General features: G+C 40.9%; 1 protein-coding gene across 1 annotated transcript in view; it reads left to right on the top strand.

Moving 5' to 3' along the window:
* ATP2C2 (ATPase secretory pathway Ca2+ transporting 2) overlaps window positions 1–19,443 on the top strand; it is a 112,350-nt gene that overhangs the window by 71,708 nt on the left and 21,199 nt on the right. The window contains exons 12-16 of the mRNA XM_020989260.2: window positions 550–674; window positions 962–1,059; window positions 3,588–3,693; window positions 7,873–7,961; window positions 13,023–13,124. Coding sequence (XP_020844919.1) covers window positions 550–674; window positions 962–1,059; window positions 3,588–3,693; window positions 7,873–7,961; window positions 13,023–13,124 — 520 coding nt within the window. The remainder of the gene's footprint in view (window positions 1–549; window positions 675–961; window positions 1,060–3,587; window positions 3,694–7,872; window positions 7,962–13,022; window positions 13,125–19,443) is intronic.

Here is a 19,443-nt window from a genome sequence, read left to right as displayed (position 1 = left end):
GAGTTAGAGCCTCAGAGGCCATCTTGTGAAGTCCAACCTTCCTATTTTAGAGAAAAGGAAACAGAGGCCCAAGGACGTTGTGACTTCCCCGAGGTCACACAGATAGTAAGCATCAGTGACAGGAAGACCCAAAGTTTGCCACACAGATAAAATAAGAGTCCAACAAAATCTGTCCAAGAGAAAAATAACAATAGTTCACATTTATGTGACCCTAAGGTTTAAGAAGTGCTTTATAATTTTATAAGATAGATAGTATAAATATTATTCCTACAGATATGGAAACCAAGGCCTTGAGAAGTCAGATGACTTATCTAAGGTCACACTGCTCCCAAGTATAGAAGCAGACTCTGGGGGAGTGCAGAAGAATAATAGGTTCTTAAGGTCTGAGGAACATAACACAGAAAGGAGAACAAGGTATGGAAAATGGAGGCCGAGGGTGCCAAAAGCAAACTTCACCAATTTCCCAATTCTGCGGGTCCTAGATATGATGAGCAGAGTCCACAGCACACAGTGACTAAAAGGTGACCCCAATTTGTCATTTCAATCCAGCCTTGCTGTGGCCGCCATCCCAGAGGGCCTGCCCATTGTTGTCATGGTGACTTTAGTTCTGGGTGTCCTGAGGATGGCAAAGAAGCGAGTCATTGTGAAGAAGCTGCCCATCGTGGAGACCCTAGGTAAGGTATCTGCCCACCCCAAAGTTAGCATAAATTGTGGTGTAACGTAAATTCATTCTCCAAAATGTTGGCCGCTGGATTGGCCGATTTTTCTCAAAATCGACAAATAGCATCAGCCACTTATTTTGTTAACATACCTCTTAATGAATGAGTTGACTGTGAGTGTGGGTTTTGTAGAATTTACTGGACATTTTGTACTTTATAGATGTTCCTTCAGGGCATCACTGTCCTGAGAGTTGTTGAATTATTTACTCTGTAAATTCTGAAGAGCAATTTTCTCCCACCAGGTTGCTGCAATGTCATCTGTTCAGATAAGACAGGCACTCTGACGGCCAACGAAATGACGGTAACTCAGCTGGTAACATCTGATGGCCTCCAGGCAGAGGTAAGCCTACCGCCAATTTATAAGGTGTGGGACAAAGCTAACCCTGTCCAATGCTGTGAGAAGGACTTGATAAGAGGACACATGGGATAGTCAGAAAAGCGCTGGACCTGGAGTCAGAAGTTCTGGGTTGGCTCTTTGGCCCTTCCATCTACTTTCTGTGACCTTGGACGCCATCACTTGACCTCTGAATCTTTGTTTCTCATTTGTAAAATAAATATAACAACGCTTGCGTGACTAACTTACAAAGAAGGCCATTTTGAGTATCAAAATGAGATAAAATCTATGACATTGCTTTTACTGTAAAGAACTACACAAAAAATGCATCTCCCGACCCATTCTCAGAGTAGCAAATTGGGTCCCCAGAGAGAATCTAGTTCCTGCTCCCCTCAGGGTTGCGGACAGAACTCTGAGGGGTCAGGAGGTATGTGTGTGGTTGCTTGTACTATTGATCATGAGCCCCTATTTAGTGTGAGATCCTGCTTGCAAAGGCAGCTAGGTGACTCAGTGGATAAAATGCCAGGCCTGGAGGCAGGAAGACATGAGTTCAAAAATAGCCTCATACACTTACTAGCTCTCTGTGACCACTTTACCTGACTGCCTCAGTTTCCTTATCTATAAAATGGAGATAAATAGCACTTACTTTCCAGGGTTGTTGTAAGCATCAAATGAGATAATATTTGTAAAGTGCTTGGCATATAGTAGGTGGCCTAATAAATGCTTGTTCCTTTCCTTTGTTGCCTCTCTCCCCCTACACACACACACACACACACACACACACACACACACACACACATACACACACACACACACCATTCTCCAGTTAATGTCTCCCCAACATCACTTAATCAGTTAGCATAAATTTAGCTTTTACAAAAGGTTATTTACTGAGAAGTTATAGCAAGAGATGAAATATAATCCCTCACTAGACCAAAAGCAAATTCTGCCACCTAGGCAAAGTGAGCTCAAGCTTACGGGGGCTGCTACCACACATCAGTTACATCAAGAGCTCTGGATGGGGCATGGCCAATGGGCGGGTGGTTTTCTTACTTGCAGGAATTGTTGTCTTAGCCACCAGGTCAGTTCACTGCTGGGCTCGATCATTCGGGTCGCTCCTCAGGACAGCCTCCTCACTGGATTCCGCTACTAACTGTTACCAGCTCAGCTTGCTTATGGGACCTCTGAAGGTTTCTTTTAAATTGTTGAAGCTCACAAATTCATAACTGGTCCATTCTGTCTCCAATACTCATTCACCTAAGATTAGGAAAGAATAAATACAATACAGACAGAAGAAGCAGCATCAGTACCATGTGGTCATGTCCACATGAGAGTTCGCTGGGGAGGGAGGGTGGCCCTTGCCAGCAGGAGAGGGGGAGGGAGGGAGAAGGGGGGGAGAGAGAGAGAGAGAGAGAGAGAGAGAGAGAGAGAGAGAGAGAGAGAGAGAGAGAGAGAGAGAGAGAGAGAGAGAGAAATTGTGTATCTTTTTTTTGGAGATAATCAGGGTTAGGTGGCTTGCCCAGGTTCACACAGCTAATCTGAGCCCAGATTAGAACTCAGGTCCTCCTGACTCTACCACCAGTGCTCTATCCACTGTACCACCTAGCTGCCCAAAATTGTGTATCTTTTAGGCCTTTTGTATTGAACACTCAGTTCCAGCTTAATAATAACAAGTTAAAAGGCAATTTTGTCACCACCCAGTAAGCTAACAGGAAATGGTAACGGACTACCTAGACCATCTCTGAAGTGCATTGCTAGAAGAAGGCTCACCAAGCCTCCATACTGATTGGCAGCAAGCAGGTAATATTATATGTGCTATTAGGACTGAGACCTCTTGGGCCAGTTGCCCTGTAAAAATAAACATTTGTTAAGCCTGCTCTGTGAAGAATACCATGCTGGGAGTTGTAGTCAGTTAATTTAGATGATACAGAGCTCTCAGTCTAGTTGTGGAATATGATACAATTATAGATAACTCTAATATTATAGTAGATTATTGTTATATTGTGTCATATATAATATAATGCATAATATCTAATGATACATTATATATTACATGATAAGCACATTTTAGAGTCATAAGACAAAGTGGTTTTTTTTTGTTTACTTTTGTTTTGTTTTGTCCAGGCATATGATTTCTGATGTAGTTCTAGTCTAGAACTTGGTGGCTTAAAAAGTTGCCTGGGCACAGAGAGGTTAAGATCTTGTCCAGGGGTCCTACAGTTATGATGTGTCACAGGCCAGATTTGCACCCTTATCTTTTTGATAATCTGGTTCCCTGCTATGCCATATTGCCTCTTGTTTATTATTAATGATGAAAAAATAAAAATGAGTTTGAAAAATATCTGTTTCAATTGGAAGAAATGTAGGGGGAAAGACATAGCTGGAGAAATTCCTTGTGTTATCATCTGTTATCACTACATCTCCACTCTGTTTTGAAAACCCAGGACTCAAGGAGATGGTGTGAAGCCACAAATGTTGCTACCTGAATACGTGAGCTAAATCTGTTGTGACCTATGATTTATTCTCTCTCTTAGGTAAGCGGTGTTGGATATAATGGAATAGGCACCGTGTGTCTTTTATCATCGAATGAAGTCATAAAGGAATTTTCTAATGTTTCAATAGGAAAATTAGTAGAGGTAAGCATGAAATGGGAGTGGAGGGGAACTCTCTGTTTGAAGCTGGGAGATAGGGTGATATAGTGGGAATAGTACTGGCCCCAGGGTCAGAAGAGCTGTGTTCAAATTCCAACTCTGCTACTTAGTAGTTGGGGGACTATAGGCAAGTCAGTTCCCCTCTCTCAGGCAACTGAGGGTGGGGAAATGGGGCCCCAAGTCAGGAGGTCCTGAATTCAGATCAAATACTTACTAACTGCATGACTGTGAACAAGTCACTTAACCTCCATTTGCCTCAGTTTTCTCAGCTTTAAAATGGGTACCTCCCTCCGAGGGTTGTTATGAAAATCAAATGAGAATCATAAAAAGCACTTGACTTGGTTCCTGGCATATGCTAGGCACTGTATAATTACTTATTCCCTTCCCTTCCTTTATCTGACTCTCACTTTCAAGCTTATAAAATGAGGTTAATAGTATTTGTGTGGCCTACCCTGTAGGGTGGTTATGTAGGCACTTTATAAACATGCTACCTTTGTAACCTTGATCAAATCACTTAAGCAGACTGGGCTTTCCTCATCTGCAAATGAGAACTTTGGACTCCATTATTCCCAGTGCTTTAAAGCTTGTAATATACTCCACATTGATAATTTCATTTGATCCTTACGACAATGCCATGAAGTAGATGAGGCAGGCATTGCTATCCCCATTTTACAGATGAATAAACTGAGGCCAGGAGAAGTTAAGTGACTTGATCAGGGTCACAGAGCTAGGAAGCACCAGAACCCATGTCTTCCCTACTCCCAGTCCAGCTCTCTGGCTGCTACAGCACAGTGAGTTCTAAGTTCCCTTCCAGGTTGATATCCTACGATCCTATGAACCAAAAAATACTATAGAAATATGCTATCAGTGAAAGTAATGGCTGAGACAGAAGGCTTTTGTCTATAATAGGGCTATTGGCATTATTTACTATCATGAAAAATGTGTCACAAAGCAAGTTACAAAAGCCTGAACTTACCAATACTTTATTCCTTACCAATAGTGAGAATGAATGAGAAGCTACTAATTAAATATCCTGCAATAAAGTTCATAAGTATAACCCATACATTATGTTCAAGGTCATACAATTTGGCATTTAATTGTTTCCTGTGTGAGTGTTCAAACAACCTATATTTGTTAAGTAGTTATTGCTTGCCAAGCACTGTGGTACAATGCCAGGGTACTATACATGCAAGATATCAAGACAGAAATGAAAAGTCCCTAGGCACCAGTGCCTAGGAGGAATCTGGAAAGTCTTCATGTTGGAGGGCACCTTTGAGCTGAATTCTGAACTAGGGACTTCTAAAAGGTAGAAATATGGAGGAGAGGCAGTGCAGGCATGAGAGGGGGCCTGTAGAAAGGCACGGAGATGGCAGATACGTGATGGAATGTACTGTGTCCAAAACTATACAAGCGCCATTTCGGCTGGACCCTATAATACTATAGAATAGTGAAGGTAAGTAATGCATCCTAGGCCTGGAAGCATATTGAAAAGGGTTTTAAAAGGGGCAGCTAGGTGGTACAGTGGATAGAGCACCAGCCCTGAAGTCAGGAGGACCTGAGTTCAAATGCGGCCTCAGACCAAAAACACTTGACGCTTACTAGCTATGTGACCCTGGGCAAGTCACTTAACCCCAATTGCCTAAAAATTAAAAAGGGGTTTTAAAAGTCAGAAGTGGTTTTGTGTGATCCTATAGCCACTGGACCTTAGTGAGAAGAGGAGCAATGTAGTCCTACATGGACTTTAAACAAGAAAACTTTGGAGTCTTTGTGGAGCCGAGACTGGAAAAGGGAGAGACTTGAGGGGAGATCAATTGGAAGAATATAACAGGAGTCTAGGGGAGAGGTGATGAGGGCCTCAACTAGGATGATAGCAGTGTAAATGGAGAGAAGCAAAGTGGATGGATTCAGGAGATACGCTGGAAAACTTGACAAGAGTTGGCAACTGATTGGATCTGTTGGGTGAAAGTGAGAAGTCAAAGATCACTCCAGGGTTTCAAAGATGAGTAATTAAAAGGATAGTGGTACACTCAACAGAAATAGTGAAGTTTGGAAAAGGAGGCGGTGGACTTGGGGGTAAATGTCAAATTTCAGATGGACTACTAGACATTCAACGTGGAGCTTCCAGCAAGCAGCTGGTGATACAGGACTGGCACTGAGGAGAGACCAGGGAAAGCTACATTGATTTGGGAATCTTCTGTATAGAGCTGATAAATAAATCCAGGGAAATGGTGAGATCATTGGGTATAGAGGAAAGAGAGGACAGGCCAAGGCAGAGTATTGGAGGGTGGGATGCCCACTTTTAGGGTATAGAGTATTGTTGAAGATCCAGCGAAGGAGACAGAGAAGAAGTGACTAGTTAGGAGTGAGCAGCATCATGAAAACACAGAGGTGAGTATCCAAGAGGAGTAGACTGTCAAGTGTGAAATGCCGTAGGGACATTGAGAACGATTAAAACTGAGAAAACAGCATCAGTTTTGGCAATGAATAGAGGACTAGAGATTTGGAAAGAGCAGTCTCAGTTGAGTGCCAAAGTTGGAAGCCACATCACAAGGGACTGAAAAGTGAAAGATGAACTGGAAACATTAAGTGTAGACAGTTTTTTTATGAGTTTGACTATGAAAAGGAAGAAAGATAACGATATTTTTTGAAGTGTAGGAGAAGCCTGAAAGTGTTTATACTCAGTAGGAAAGGAACCATTTTAAATAGAGAGAAATTAGACACAACCTCATCATCCCACAAGGTCACATAAGCCTTAATACTCGTGCCTCAGCCCCAGCACCCCTCTGATTACAGGCTGAAGAGAGAGCTCCTCCCCAAGCCTCCATTTAAAGAGAGCACCAAGGCCAGCCACATCTTTGTTTCTCACCCAGCTACACTCCTTTGGAATTCTCTACCACGCTTCTAAAGCAAGTACCTTCTCTTTCCTTCCCACCCCACCTGCTTTTCAGCTTCCATTTGTATGTTGTCTTCCTCCATTAGATTGTAAGCTCTTTGAGGGCAGGGATTGTCTCTCTTTTCTGTATTTGTATCCCCAGTGCCTGGCACATAGCAGGTGCTGAACCAACATCTGTTGACTGATTTGAGAGAGGGGAGATAATTGTGAGGGCAGTCTGCTGGAGGAGATGGGAGCAGAAGGGATCAAGGGTACAATTAGAGGGAGAGTTGGCTTTGGCAAGAAGAGCTACCTCTCTGTTACTGCAATGTTGCAGTAACATACACATAGAGTGTAGACGTTGGTGTCTGGGGATTTGGTTCTGAATGCCAGCTGTTACGCTAATTAGCTGTGCGACTCCTGGACAAGACACTTGACATCTCTAAGCCCAGCTCCTCATTTCTAAAATCAGGATAACGAAACTCATACCTCCTGGGGTTGTTGTGAAGAGAGTGCTTTATACTAAAGCCTTGGTGAAATGTGAATTGCTATTAGTCTTATACTGTTACATGAAGTGTAAACCCCCTGAGGACAAGGGCTGGTCTTAGGCATTCCTTGCCTGAGACTCTAGATGTTCAGCTTTGCTCTTGGATTCTTTCTTTCTTTCTTTCTTTCTTTCTTTCTTTCTTTCTTTCTTTCTTTCTTTCTGTCTGTCTGTCTGTCTGTCTTTCTTTCTTTCTTTCTTTCTTTCATTCATTCATTTTTTAAAGGCAATCAGGGTTAAGTGACTTGCCCAAGGTCACACAACTGGTGAATATCATGTGTCTGCGGCTGGATTTGAACCTGACTCCAGGGCTGGTGTTCTACCCACTGTGCTACCTAGCTGCCCCTTTAGATTGTTTCTTTTGAAGGAAGAAGGGGCAGACCTGGATTTCTTTAACACTGAAATGTCCTAGTAAGGAAATGCCCTCTATCAATGCTGATTGGGAAACATCTATTTAGTCTTAGAGACTTGTCTAAGCCACTGAGAGATTAGGTGACCTACCCAGTCACCTGAGAGGCATTACATGCCAAAGGCAGGGCTTGAATCCAAGCCTTCCTGACTCCAAGACCTCTCTTTACCCACTCCCCCACAATGACATCTAACTGATATTTGAAACAAAAATCCCAGTCTCAGAAGTTATAGCAGAGTCTTATGCTAGTGTTTCCCATGCCTATGCCTGAGCTAGATTGGGGCTCTGAGAACTCAGCTCTGTATCTGGCTAAAAATGATCTGTGGCAATTCTTGGCTTTCAGGCTGGTGTGTAGCAAACAATGCCGTGATCAGAAAGAACATGGTGATGGGCCAACCAACAGAGGGAGCCTTGATTGCCCTCGCAATGAAGGTAAGAGGGTTTTGGTTTCTTTGTGTATGGTACTAGTCTAAGAGTTGGGTTGTTTGGCAAAACTAGACCTTCTGGGCTATTTACACGTAGAATGGAATGCTTGTTTTGTGATAGAAAATAGCACTGAACCAATATAGCATGGATGTGGATTGACTCTGAAGATCCCTGTTTTGTGGGTTGCCATTTTTCAGAAGTCTCTGGATGAAGAAGTTGGACTAGGACCTAAGACCCTCTAGGTCCTCAGGTATGGCCCTTTGACTGAATCCAAACTTCACAGAATAAATCCCTTCAATAAAAGGATTTGTTCTGTAAAACTTGGACTCAGCCAAAAGGCTACACCCAAGGACCTAGAAGGCCACATGTGGCCTTGAGGCCGCAGGTTGCATACCCCTGGACCAGGTGATCTCTTCTAGCACCAGATTCTATAATCATACCCTACAATACACCTAATTCTGGACTGGTAAATCTCTTTAAGCCTATTGTGAAGTGGCAATGGGTAGACCAACTTCAAATGATGTAGTGTTTCACAGTGGATGGAGTGCTGGGCTTAGTGTCAAGAAGGCCTAAGCTTGGAAGCTACCTCAGATACTTACTAGCTTGTGTCACTAGGCAAGTCATTTAACCTCTGAGCCTCAGTTTACTTATTTATATAAAACATAGATAATGATAGTCTTCCTAGGCGATTGCCAGGATCGAATTAGATAATGCATGTAAAATGTTTTGCAGGACATTTAAAAATCAGTATCCAAATATTGGTTACTATCAACATCATTACTATTTCATCTTTTGTTGGTGGGGTTCAGATAGAAATGGTCTTGGGACAAGTCATTATCACCCAATTTTTAAAATATGTTCTACTGACTATTGTACAGGTGAATAAAATGGCAGCTTCTTGTAATTAAATGAGAATTGATGTGTGAGGTCATCATCTGGAGAGTCATTGAAAGCATCTTTGGGACAACACAAGTAGCAGACAGGAAGACAGGGATGGAATGTACCCCTGCTGTTGTATTATTATCTCTTTCTTCTCATCTTCTTTGATGAAGTTAGATAGGAAAGGCCCTAGGACCTAGCCTTCTATTCTGTAGGCTAACAGAGGGCATCCCTGGAGTAACTCCTACATAATATTGGGCTTAAACTGCCTGAAAAAATGCCACTTTTCATATTAATTATTCTTTCAAATATTATTGTGTTGGTAGTGTATTTTAAACGGAGACATTTTCTATGCAGCGACCAAATACTTTAGTATTCTCACTCTACTTGGGCTCATTTTATAAATTTGTAGTACACACATAAGCCATGAGTGCAGAAGTGAGTCAAAGGCTTTGTAATGATCAATGAAGGCAGCATAAATATGGTAGCACTTTGGGGAATTTTGTTCAATAATTATTAAATGAACAGTAAGTTACACTGTATATCCCTGGGAATTTGGGGGTACGTTCTTTTTTTATTATTGTTGCTCTTAAAGCAATATATTGGGGTTTTTGTTTAAAGAGGTTTTTTTTTTAGTGATACAAACTATGGATGCTTTGTTTAAAGCACATATTTGGAAGGGTGACTGGTGTTCTAATCTTTTGGTAATAGGTTAGTGATGCCTTCTGTTAAGAAAGATGGGATCAGGCTTCCATCTGAGAAGATGCTGGCTTAATGCTTTGTTAGTGATCCATGTGACTGTGAATCATTTGAGTCAATATGAGTGTATTGCTTTCCAGTTTTGTAGAGAAGGTAGAGTTTCCCATCATCCTTCAGGAAATCCCCTCTTTCTCTTGTTTCTTTACTTCTCTATTCTTTATTGTAAAGTTTTCAATTAATGTTGAATAATTTTATTCTTTATACTGCTTTGATACTGTGTATCTCAACTTTTTGACTTATGAATTCATCTACTGATTAAATTCTGTAGGAGAATGTATTCCTTAGTGATGGTTATAACCAATATCAGCTCTTGGGAATGATTCTGTTTTGATATAATTTCTCTGTGCAATTATATGCAATATGCAAAAAGGAATTTTCAGAATTCCAGTCTATGTCTGCCCATATTCCTTTCAAAATCATCCGAGCTATCTCTGCTGTTTTTGTCATCTGTTTTATTATGAGTGTAATTTCTGGACTTTGCATTAAGTAAAGACTTTCCAACCCCAGAGTCCTCCCCTTTTCCCTTTTTCATATCTTAATAAACCCTCAGTTTATTTGTTTCATCTAATTGAGGTATAGGAATGAAGTTGGGGTTTTTTCATGGTTGCCATGTAGTGGTCAGCAGTATACCATGTGAGTTGGAGCTGAGGGTACCAATGGCAAAAAGCAGTATAAAGTCCTTGTCCCACTCCCCTTCCCCATGATATGGACAATGGGTTGGGCTTTGAACAGATCATTTTTATTATCCTCCTCCTCTCATGTTCCTGTTTCCTCTGTAGAGTCTGGATAGAAATAATCCCAAGACAAGTTGCTATTCAGTTATTCCTTTATGTTCCCTGTTCTGTGGACTATTGCACAGGTTGATAAAATAGTTCCTTTTCTGTAGTTGAATAAAAGTATTAGGATATTAGCTCAGTTCTGTAGGCTCAGTGCCAGCATCCTCAGCAAAATTCCAGTAGCAAGCAAGCAAACAGGGATGGATGTACCTCATTCATTTCCATGGGATTTTGAGCTCCTAGGTCAGACCTGCATTTTTTGAAAACCTAAGAAGGTGGGTTTTTTTGATCCGTGTACCTTAGGGGTTTTATTTTGATGATGGCATCTATTTAAAATGTTATTAGATTTTTTTTGAATCAATGTTTTATCTGAGTGATTGTGCAAGACAACTGGGATAATGTTCTAGTTTCCATGCAGTTTACAGGCTGAGGTCTATTTTGGTATTTGTTGTCCATCAGTCCATGAAAGAGAACAAGCTTCTGATAGGTATTCAGTATGTCCAGGGGTGGGGAACATGTGGCCTTGAGGTGACATGTGGCCCTTTAGGTTCTCAGGTGTGGCCCTTTGACTGAATCCAAACTTCACAGAACAAATCCCCTTAATAAAAGCATTTATTCTGCAAAACTTGGACTCAGCCAAAAGGCCATACCCAAGGACTACGTGTGACCTCGAGGCTGCAGGCTCCCCACCCCTATCAGACTTTATAGTCTACTGATTACTAAGTCTTAAAGGTAACCCTTCTTAGTTTCTAGTAGCCACGAGCTAATCCTTAATTGCTATTGTAAATATGTTTTAACAAATATATATCACTCTGCCATTCATTCAACACTTAATCTAAAATTATTTCAGTAAGTTTTTGACCTGTTCATCAGGTACTCGAAAAATGTCCATCAATCCTTTTCCTCCTTTTTGGCATCTGGGAGCATTTATCTTTCTGTAGTTACCCTAGGATGATGGGCTTTATATTTCTTACTTATCTATATTTGTTAACATTGTATGGGTGTTTGCTATGGTGTTTTTCCAATCTTTTATGGTCCATTTTATAATTCCAGACATGTTCATTAATATTGGCATTGCACTTGTATTAATTGCTTTAAGTCTGTTCTTCCCATTTACTTTGGATTTCAGAATGTCAGTAAGTTGTTTAATGTATTTGTCAACAGCCTTCTCTTTGATATGTTAATGCTGATGTGTTTTGCTTGAAAGTGAACAAATTATTTGTAGGTATTGCTTTCATCCATTAGTTCCATGGGTTATTCATAGTAGTAGTAATAATAATTATGCCTGAGAACAATGGGAGATGAGGAAAGGAAATAGGAGAATAGGAGGAAGGACAAGAGAGTGATGGAAGGAAAAGAATGAAGGCTAAAGAAGGAAATAGAAGAGAGTATAAGGGAAAGAGGAGAGAGAGAGAATGAAGAAAGAGAATTAAAAGGTGCTTACTGTGAAGAATACTTCTCCTTTGCCTGGCCTACCTGATTTATTTCTCTATTGCCTTATTGCAGTTAAGTTTAGAATCAGTCACCTTTCCAATAAATACTTCAGGGAGTGAAAAAATGGAGGTGGTGGGGGCCTTACATTACTTCCCCAGCCCACCCCCAATGAAATTAGAAGAGCTGATTTCTACAGACAACTACTTGTAACTTATTCAACCCCTTTCAAACATTTCAAAACACTATTTTAGAAATCCACACTGCCCAAATTAGAGAAATTCAGCCATTCACTTGTTCAGCAAACATTGAAGTATTATGTGCTCAGCACTGTACTAGAAACTTTGTCAGGATGGGGGATGCAACTATGAAGAAAATACAGTAGTATCTGCCCTCACACAGAGCCAGGATTAGAACTCCTGCTTTCCAAAGTCAACTCATCAACTTTTGGTCCCACATAGAGAAAATGTGCTTTTGTAGAGAAGAGAGATGGTCATAAAAATCACAAACACCATCCTGAGATATTAGGATTTGGAGACGTAAGTCCCTTAGACAGCCTTTCCCGTAACTCCCTTATTTTACAATCAGGAAACTGAGGATTAGAAGAGAAATGACTGGCCCACAGTCACATAGCTAGTAAGTAGCGGAGCCAGGATTTTAATCCAGACCCTCTTCATTCCAAATTTGACCAGCCTCAATTAGTTTTTTTTAAGGCTCAATTTGGACATTTAGAATAGAATCTAGCCTAGTACCTGTCAAGCACAATTTTGGGAAATTGCTGAATCTTGAGAATTCTAAAAGCACCCCTCCTTCTTTTCTACCCCACTTTCCAAAAGTTACACTTAATTCCTAGTATTTATTGTGGTTGGCCTTTTAAAAGCTGCAAATTATTACCAAGTCCATGAGGCTCTGCCATTAGGAAAAGATTATAAAATCTAGAAGAGGGAACCATTGAATAACAAACCTACGGCTGTGGACCAAGTCTTTTTTTTTTCCCCAAAAAAAGCATCTTTTTTAAGACCCAGAATCACTTAAATAGTTAAGTGCATTGAAAAGAAACAAAATGGTCTCTCTGTCTCCAGGAGCCAAATGCTTTGACTTCTCATCCATGCCAGATGATTTGAATAATGAATAATTCCACTTTATAGAGTTTTGCCTCCAGATTAATTTGTGATGTTTCATTGATTTTTTCCCCAACATCCACATTTTTTCATTATTCTAGATGGACTTGAATGACATAAAAGATTCCTACATCAGAAAAAAAGAGATCCCATTTAGCTCAGAACAGAAGTGGATGGCAGTAAAATGCAGCCTTAAAAATGAGGTAAAATTTCTATTTTCTTAAAAATTATGAAAATAAATAGGAATGAATATGAAGTTTCTAGAATATATCTGTTAGCTACTACAGAAGAGAAAGTTGGCTAGGAGGGTGTGACATTGTTCAAAGTCATTCCCTCTTAGTATTTGAATTGGTGGGGATGGGGAAGAACTGGTCCTCTGCTTACTGTCTAAAGGGAGGGGAGGGCTTCCATAATTCTTGATTTGGTCTCTATAATGGGCATTGCATCTGTGTAACCAGAATGACAGAATCTGAGACTTGTCAGGGACCTCAGAGGCATTGAGTCCAACCTCCACCTAAAGTCTGGCCTACTTGACCAGTGGTCATCCAGACTTGCTCAAAGACTTCCAGTGAAGAAGAACCCACCACCTTCTAATGCAGCCTATTCCACCTCGGGAGAACTCCAGTTGTCGGCAGGTTTTTCCTGACATTAAGTCTGAGACCAGATTTTCCTGACACTTTACAGCTTATACTCTTTTGGGCATATGACAGCCCTTCAAATACTTAAAGATGTTTAGCATTTCCCCCAAGTCTTCTTTTCTCTAGGCGAAACCTGCCCAGTTCCTCCAATCAATCCTCATCTGTCATGAACTCAAGGACATTCATTGTCATGAAGGGCAGCTGTCCAGTTTATCAATGTCCATTTTGAAATGATGGTACCCAGACCCAAACACAAAACTCCAGATGAGGTCTGATAAGGGCAGAATCCAGTGGGACTATCACCTTCCTACTCCTAGAAGCTATGCCCTTCCTAACATGGCCTAAGATTACATTAGCTTTTTTGGCTGCAACATCATACCCCTGGCTCATCTAGTGCTTACAGTCCTTTAAAACCCCCTGATACTTTTCAGAACTACTGTCTATCTATGCCTCCCCCATCTTATACTTCTGAAGTTGATTTTTTTTGTTGCTAAGTTCAAGACTTTACATGTATCACAACTGAAGTTCTTCGTATTAGATTGAGTCCAGTGCTTTAGCCTGTTAAGATCCTTTAGGGTGCTGACATTGTCATCCACTGTGTCACATATCCTTCCAAGGTTTGTACATCCACAAATTTGATGAGCACACCACCTGTGCCTTTATTCAAGTCACTGATAAAAATGTTAAGCAACCCAGAGCCAAGAACAGATCCATGAATCCTGCCACTGGAGATTTCCTGCCATATTGACATTCAACTGTTAACAAATCCTCTTGTTGTGTTGTTCAGTCATGTCCAACTCTTTGTGACCCCTTTTGGGCTTTTCTTGGCAGAGATTTCCTTCTCCAGCTCACTTGACAGATGAGAAAGCTGAGGCAGACAGGATTAAGTGGCTTGCCCAGGGTCACATAGCTAGTAAGTGTCTCAGACCAGATTTGAACTCATGAAGGTGAGTCTTCCTTGACTCCAAGCCCTGCACTTTATCCACTTCACCACCTAGCTGCCCCAAACAAATTCTCTTAGAGTCTGGCCATTCTCCCAGTTCTGAATTCATCTAAGTGTATGATCATCCATCTAATCCACGTCTCTCCATGTTCTTCTCAAAAATAATAGGAGACACTTTACCCAATGCTATGCTAAAATCCAGACAAATTATGTCAACAGTGTTCTTATCATTTGTAAGATTATCAATCCCGTTTTAAAAGAAAGAAATAAAAGTTGATCTGGCATGACCAGATTAGGATGAAACTTTGCTTACTCATTGGAATCACCACTTCCATTTCTAGATATTTACTAACCATCCCTTTCTATAATTTTTCTTAGGAATTCAAAGTTAAGGTCCTGACTTATGACCTGTAGACTCTGTTCTCTTCTTTTTTGAAAACTAGAGCACTTGCCCTTCTCCAAGTGGGTGGTAACTGTCCTGTTTTCCTTGCCCATTCAGATATTTCTGACAATAGCTCAGCGGTCCCATTGTTCTGGTCCTTTCAATACTGTAGCTCATCTGGGCAGAAGACTGGAATTCATAAGGGCAACTTGGTTACTCTTATTCATCTTTGATATTAACTTCATGTTAGCCTCTTTGGTTCTATCATTTCCATTGCGAAGGTCATTCTTCTTGACAGAGAAAACAAAAGCAAGAGAAGACTCAAGCAGCTCTTCCTTCTCTCGGTTGTCAGTTATTATTGTCCCATCCTTTCTTCCGTCCTATTCTCCATTTTTAAAGCCCTCCTTGTCTCTAACTTTTTTTGGCCTTAGCTTTAGCACTCTTAATGCTAGTTTATTATTTTTTGTTTTGTTTTGTTTTGTTTTTTGCTTTTTGGTGAGGCAATCGGGGTTAAGTGACTTGCCCAGGGTCACACAACTAGTAAGTGTCATGTGTCTGAGGCTGGATTTGAACTCAGATCCTCCTGACTCCAAGGCTGGAGCTCTATCTACTGTGCCGCCTAGCTGCCCCTCTCGACACTGTTTTTACAGGACTGTGCCGCATTTAAATATTCATCCTCCCTTCCTTCTCTGTGCATTTCTTTCCAAATCTAATGCTATATTCCCTGTGTAACTTTGTCTCTTCACAAAATTCCCATTTTTCTTCTTCACTGGAATTATTTCCCTTGGTGTCTTCATAATCTTGTTCTCGAGCATTTCCCATTCCTCCTGACCTGACAGCTCCTACAGAATTCTAGTCCATGGGATTCTGTGTCTCTTTCAAGGACAAGCAATTCTTCAAGACAAAAGGAAGGTGGACAGTTTCAAGAGCTTCAGAGGGTTTAAGTATGATGAGGAGCGAGAAAAGCCACTGGATTTAGCAGTTGAGAGGGGGCCGATTTCAGTTAAGTGGTAGGAATTAAGGTCATATAACCAGTGGGAGAATGTAATTCTGCTAAGGACACTAGGGCTGGATCTCTTGCCCCAATCACATTCTACCTTGTATGTTACATTGCATGTTACATCTTATACCTAATTATATCTTATCTTCCCTAGTAGATCGTAAGCATCTTGAGGGCAGCCTGCCATTTTTTAGCCTTCTATCCCACATCTTGCAAATAGTGGGAAATCAATTAGTGTTTGTTGAACTGGATTGAATTGACATATTGAACCCAAGGCCTGAAATTCACCCAGGCTATAAGTCTCGCTGTACATTCTCATTGTAGTAGTAATAACGTGGTGTTTTAACCACATTCAACTGCCTGGTGCCATCTTAAAGGACTAAACTGACGGCTGGGCCATCTAATAACAGTGTATAAGATAATGGAGAAAATGCCACTGTGGCATCACAGGATTCAGAGCTAGAAGAGACATTATACAATATCAGAGATGAAAGAGCTTTTAGGACACACAATATGAGAGACAGAAAGAGCTTTAAAAAGCAGATTGTTCTACTAGAACAGACATCAGAGTCTAATAATCTAACCCAAAAACTCATTTTATAGAGGAAATTGATACCCAGTGGGACGTGTCCAAGGTCATGCACTTATTAAGTAGCAAAAGCTGGGTGGGACAAGCTTTAAATGAAGGTCCCCTGAGTCCAAATCCCATGTTCTTTATACTCTGCCATGCTAACTTCTAGTTTCCAGATTCCACCTTTTAAAAATCTCATTGATAGTGATTTGGGACTTGGTGAGATGCCATATGAAATCATGTGGTCTGTAGGAGTAACACATCTTGATAGCCCCAACATCTAAAAACAGATGGGCAATTTGAAGTTAGCTGAAGCTCCTTGGAAAGGTTCCAGTGCCAGTTCTGACACTAACTCATTGCGTGGCTGAATGAGTCACTTTCCTCTCTGGGATTCAGTTTCCTCTTCTGTAAAGTGATAGAGTTGAATGAGATGATTTCTAAGGTCCTTTCTAACATGATTCAGTTATGAGTCTTAACCTCTTACAGTCCAAGTCTATCCTAATAGAAAAGGATTCAAAAATGTTTACTATTAGAAGTCAGAAGATCTTACATACATACATACACATATATATACACACACACACATACAGTGTATACACACACATACATACACACCTATGTATATGTATATGTATATGTATATGTATATGTATATGTATATGTATATGTATATGTATATGTATATGTATATGTATATGTATATGTATATGTATATGTATATGTATGCATATTCTGCCTCTACTTTACTTCAGGTCTGCCCCTCTTTGGAGTTTATGAACATCTTAAGCAAAAGCATCCTCCTTGGGGCAGCTAGGTGGCATAGTAGATAGAGCACTGGCCTTGGAGTCAGGAGGACCTGAGTTCAAATCCAGCCTCAGACACTTGACACTTACTAGCTGTGTGACCCCATAGCCTAGCCAAAAAAAAAAGTATCCTCCTCTGTGAGGATGTCTGTATGTCACTGAGATTCCGTGACTCCTAGTCATCAGGAAGATGCCTTATCTGTGGTTTTATTTATATGAGTGGCTTTTTGTTTTTAAATAGGCCAAAACAACCTGTCAGGAGAATACAGAACATGAGACAAGGACCTTTTAGAGGTTGGGATTTTCCTGTGAGCGATTATACTTTTACCAACAGATAGATGTAAAGACAATTTTAAGCCTTCCACTGGTCAGGGAGGTCATACTGACAGATTACACTTCTTTCATACTGACAGATCATCTTTTAAAGGGCTTCATTAAAATATACTTTTAAATATAGTCTTTATTTTTTAAAATGTATTTTAAAAAACATTTTATTTCATTCAGGGGTAATTCAGTAAAGCCAGATCTTCCCAGCTCTTCTTCCACTTCATTTGACAGGGCACTTCAGTCTCCTGCTCTGGGGGGCATCTTTTAATGTTTCCCTCTCATGTTTCGGTATAACCAAACACTTCAGGTGGTTTTCTTTTTCCCTCTTGCCATGCCTGCCTCACCATCTCTACTGTATGACTTTGGCAAAGTCACACCCTTTTTGATCTTTGGTTTCTTCATCTATAAAAGGAGACTAAGACTTGCCAGACTTAGTTCACGATACCGTTGTGAGCAAATTATTTTGTAAACTATAAAAGGTTACAAGAAGATGGGCTGTTATTTTCTTAGGCTTATGTAACCCTTTACAATTATGTTAATAATACTTCAGAACCTTATGGATTCATTATGGCCATAGGGTAGCGCTCTCTGCCTCGCTGCAGACTATGTATAGCTCCTCCACGTCTCAGTTGACTGTCTCGGCAGCTCTGATGAACTAACTCCTCTGCATTCCGTTCAGCTGGTCCTAGGACAAGGTATACACTGTGGGGCCTGGACTTGAAGCCTCTGTGGCTTAGGGGAGGGCCTTCCATCATTTGTGTTCTCTCACAAGAGCCTGGGGTCTCTTCTACACCATGACAAGGCATAGACTAGGAATCTGGTGGAGGAACAAGACAGACCCACTGGGGCAACAAATTAGAATTTTGCAACCAGTGTTTTTTAGTCTTTCTCAGTCACTGAGCAGAATTCCATCAATACAGCAGAGACCTTAGTGACCACTCATGGCCCACTGTCTATATGGAAATCCATCAATATAACAGCACTTTGACGTCACTCAATCCTCAGTGGCACTGGTGAATCATGACGGCGTGAAGACTGAAGGGTCTGGATTGGTGAACATTTTGAAAAATCTAATATGGGTCCTCTAAGATTAAATTAATCAGTTTTTTAACTCATTGGGAAGGCTGAGATACCTGACAAAGGCTATCCTGCACATGGAGCAATCTCAGATGGTGGGAAGAATGCCAAACTTGGAGTCTGGAGGTCTGCTCTGAGTACTAGTCATGATTCTACTACTAGGTGGCTTAAAGGGAAGTCACTCTTTCTTCCTGGGACTCAGTTTCCTCATCTGTAAGATGAGAGGATTGGAATTACATGGTCTCTGAAATTTCTTCCAGCTCTAATATTCTGTTTTTATTTATCCAGTAAGAAAAATACCAATAACCGCTGAAGGCTAACCAGTATCAGATTGTTATCCAGAGCAATTATTAATTATGTAGGGGCACTAATGCCCTTGAGAACTCAGTCTCAGAATTCTGCACCGTCATCTAATCCCTCCATACCCACTGTAGGGGCACAATAGAGGCCATTCCATTGCATGTTTCCTACCATGAGAGCCTGTCTTCCTTCCCACCAGAGTCCCTGAACAAAGTAACCTCCTCCTCCTTGAGGGAGGAGGGCGAGGGAAAGATCCTGCCACTACAGATGTGGTAACAGAGAAAAGAGATAGGGGTCCAGGGTTCTAGTCCCACTCTGCTTCTAATGCTGGGGGACCCTGCGCCTTGGTTGTGTCATCTATAAAATGGAGTTGAATTAGATGGTCTGTGGGGTCCCCTTCCTACTCTAAAATTCTTGATCCTATGACCTACTGGTCAGGGTGAGCAAGTCCTAGAATAGCAAGACTACTGTTGCTCGTTTT

Source organism: Phascolarctos cinereus, unplaced genomic scaffold, assembly GCF_003287225.1.
Source record: "Phascolarctos cinereus isolate Bilbo 61053 unplaced genomic scaffold, phaCin_HiC Scaffold_2;HRSCAF=192, whole genome shotgun sequence".
Lineage (NCBI taxonomy): Eukaryota > Metazoa > Chordata > Mammalia > Diprotodontia > Phascolarctidae > Phascolarctos > Phascolarctos cinereus.
The sequence above is the reverse complement of the archived record's forward strand: the minus strand, read 5'-3'. Positions and strand labels throughout refer to the sequence as shown.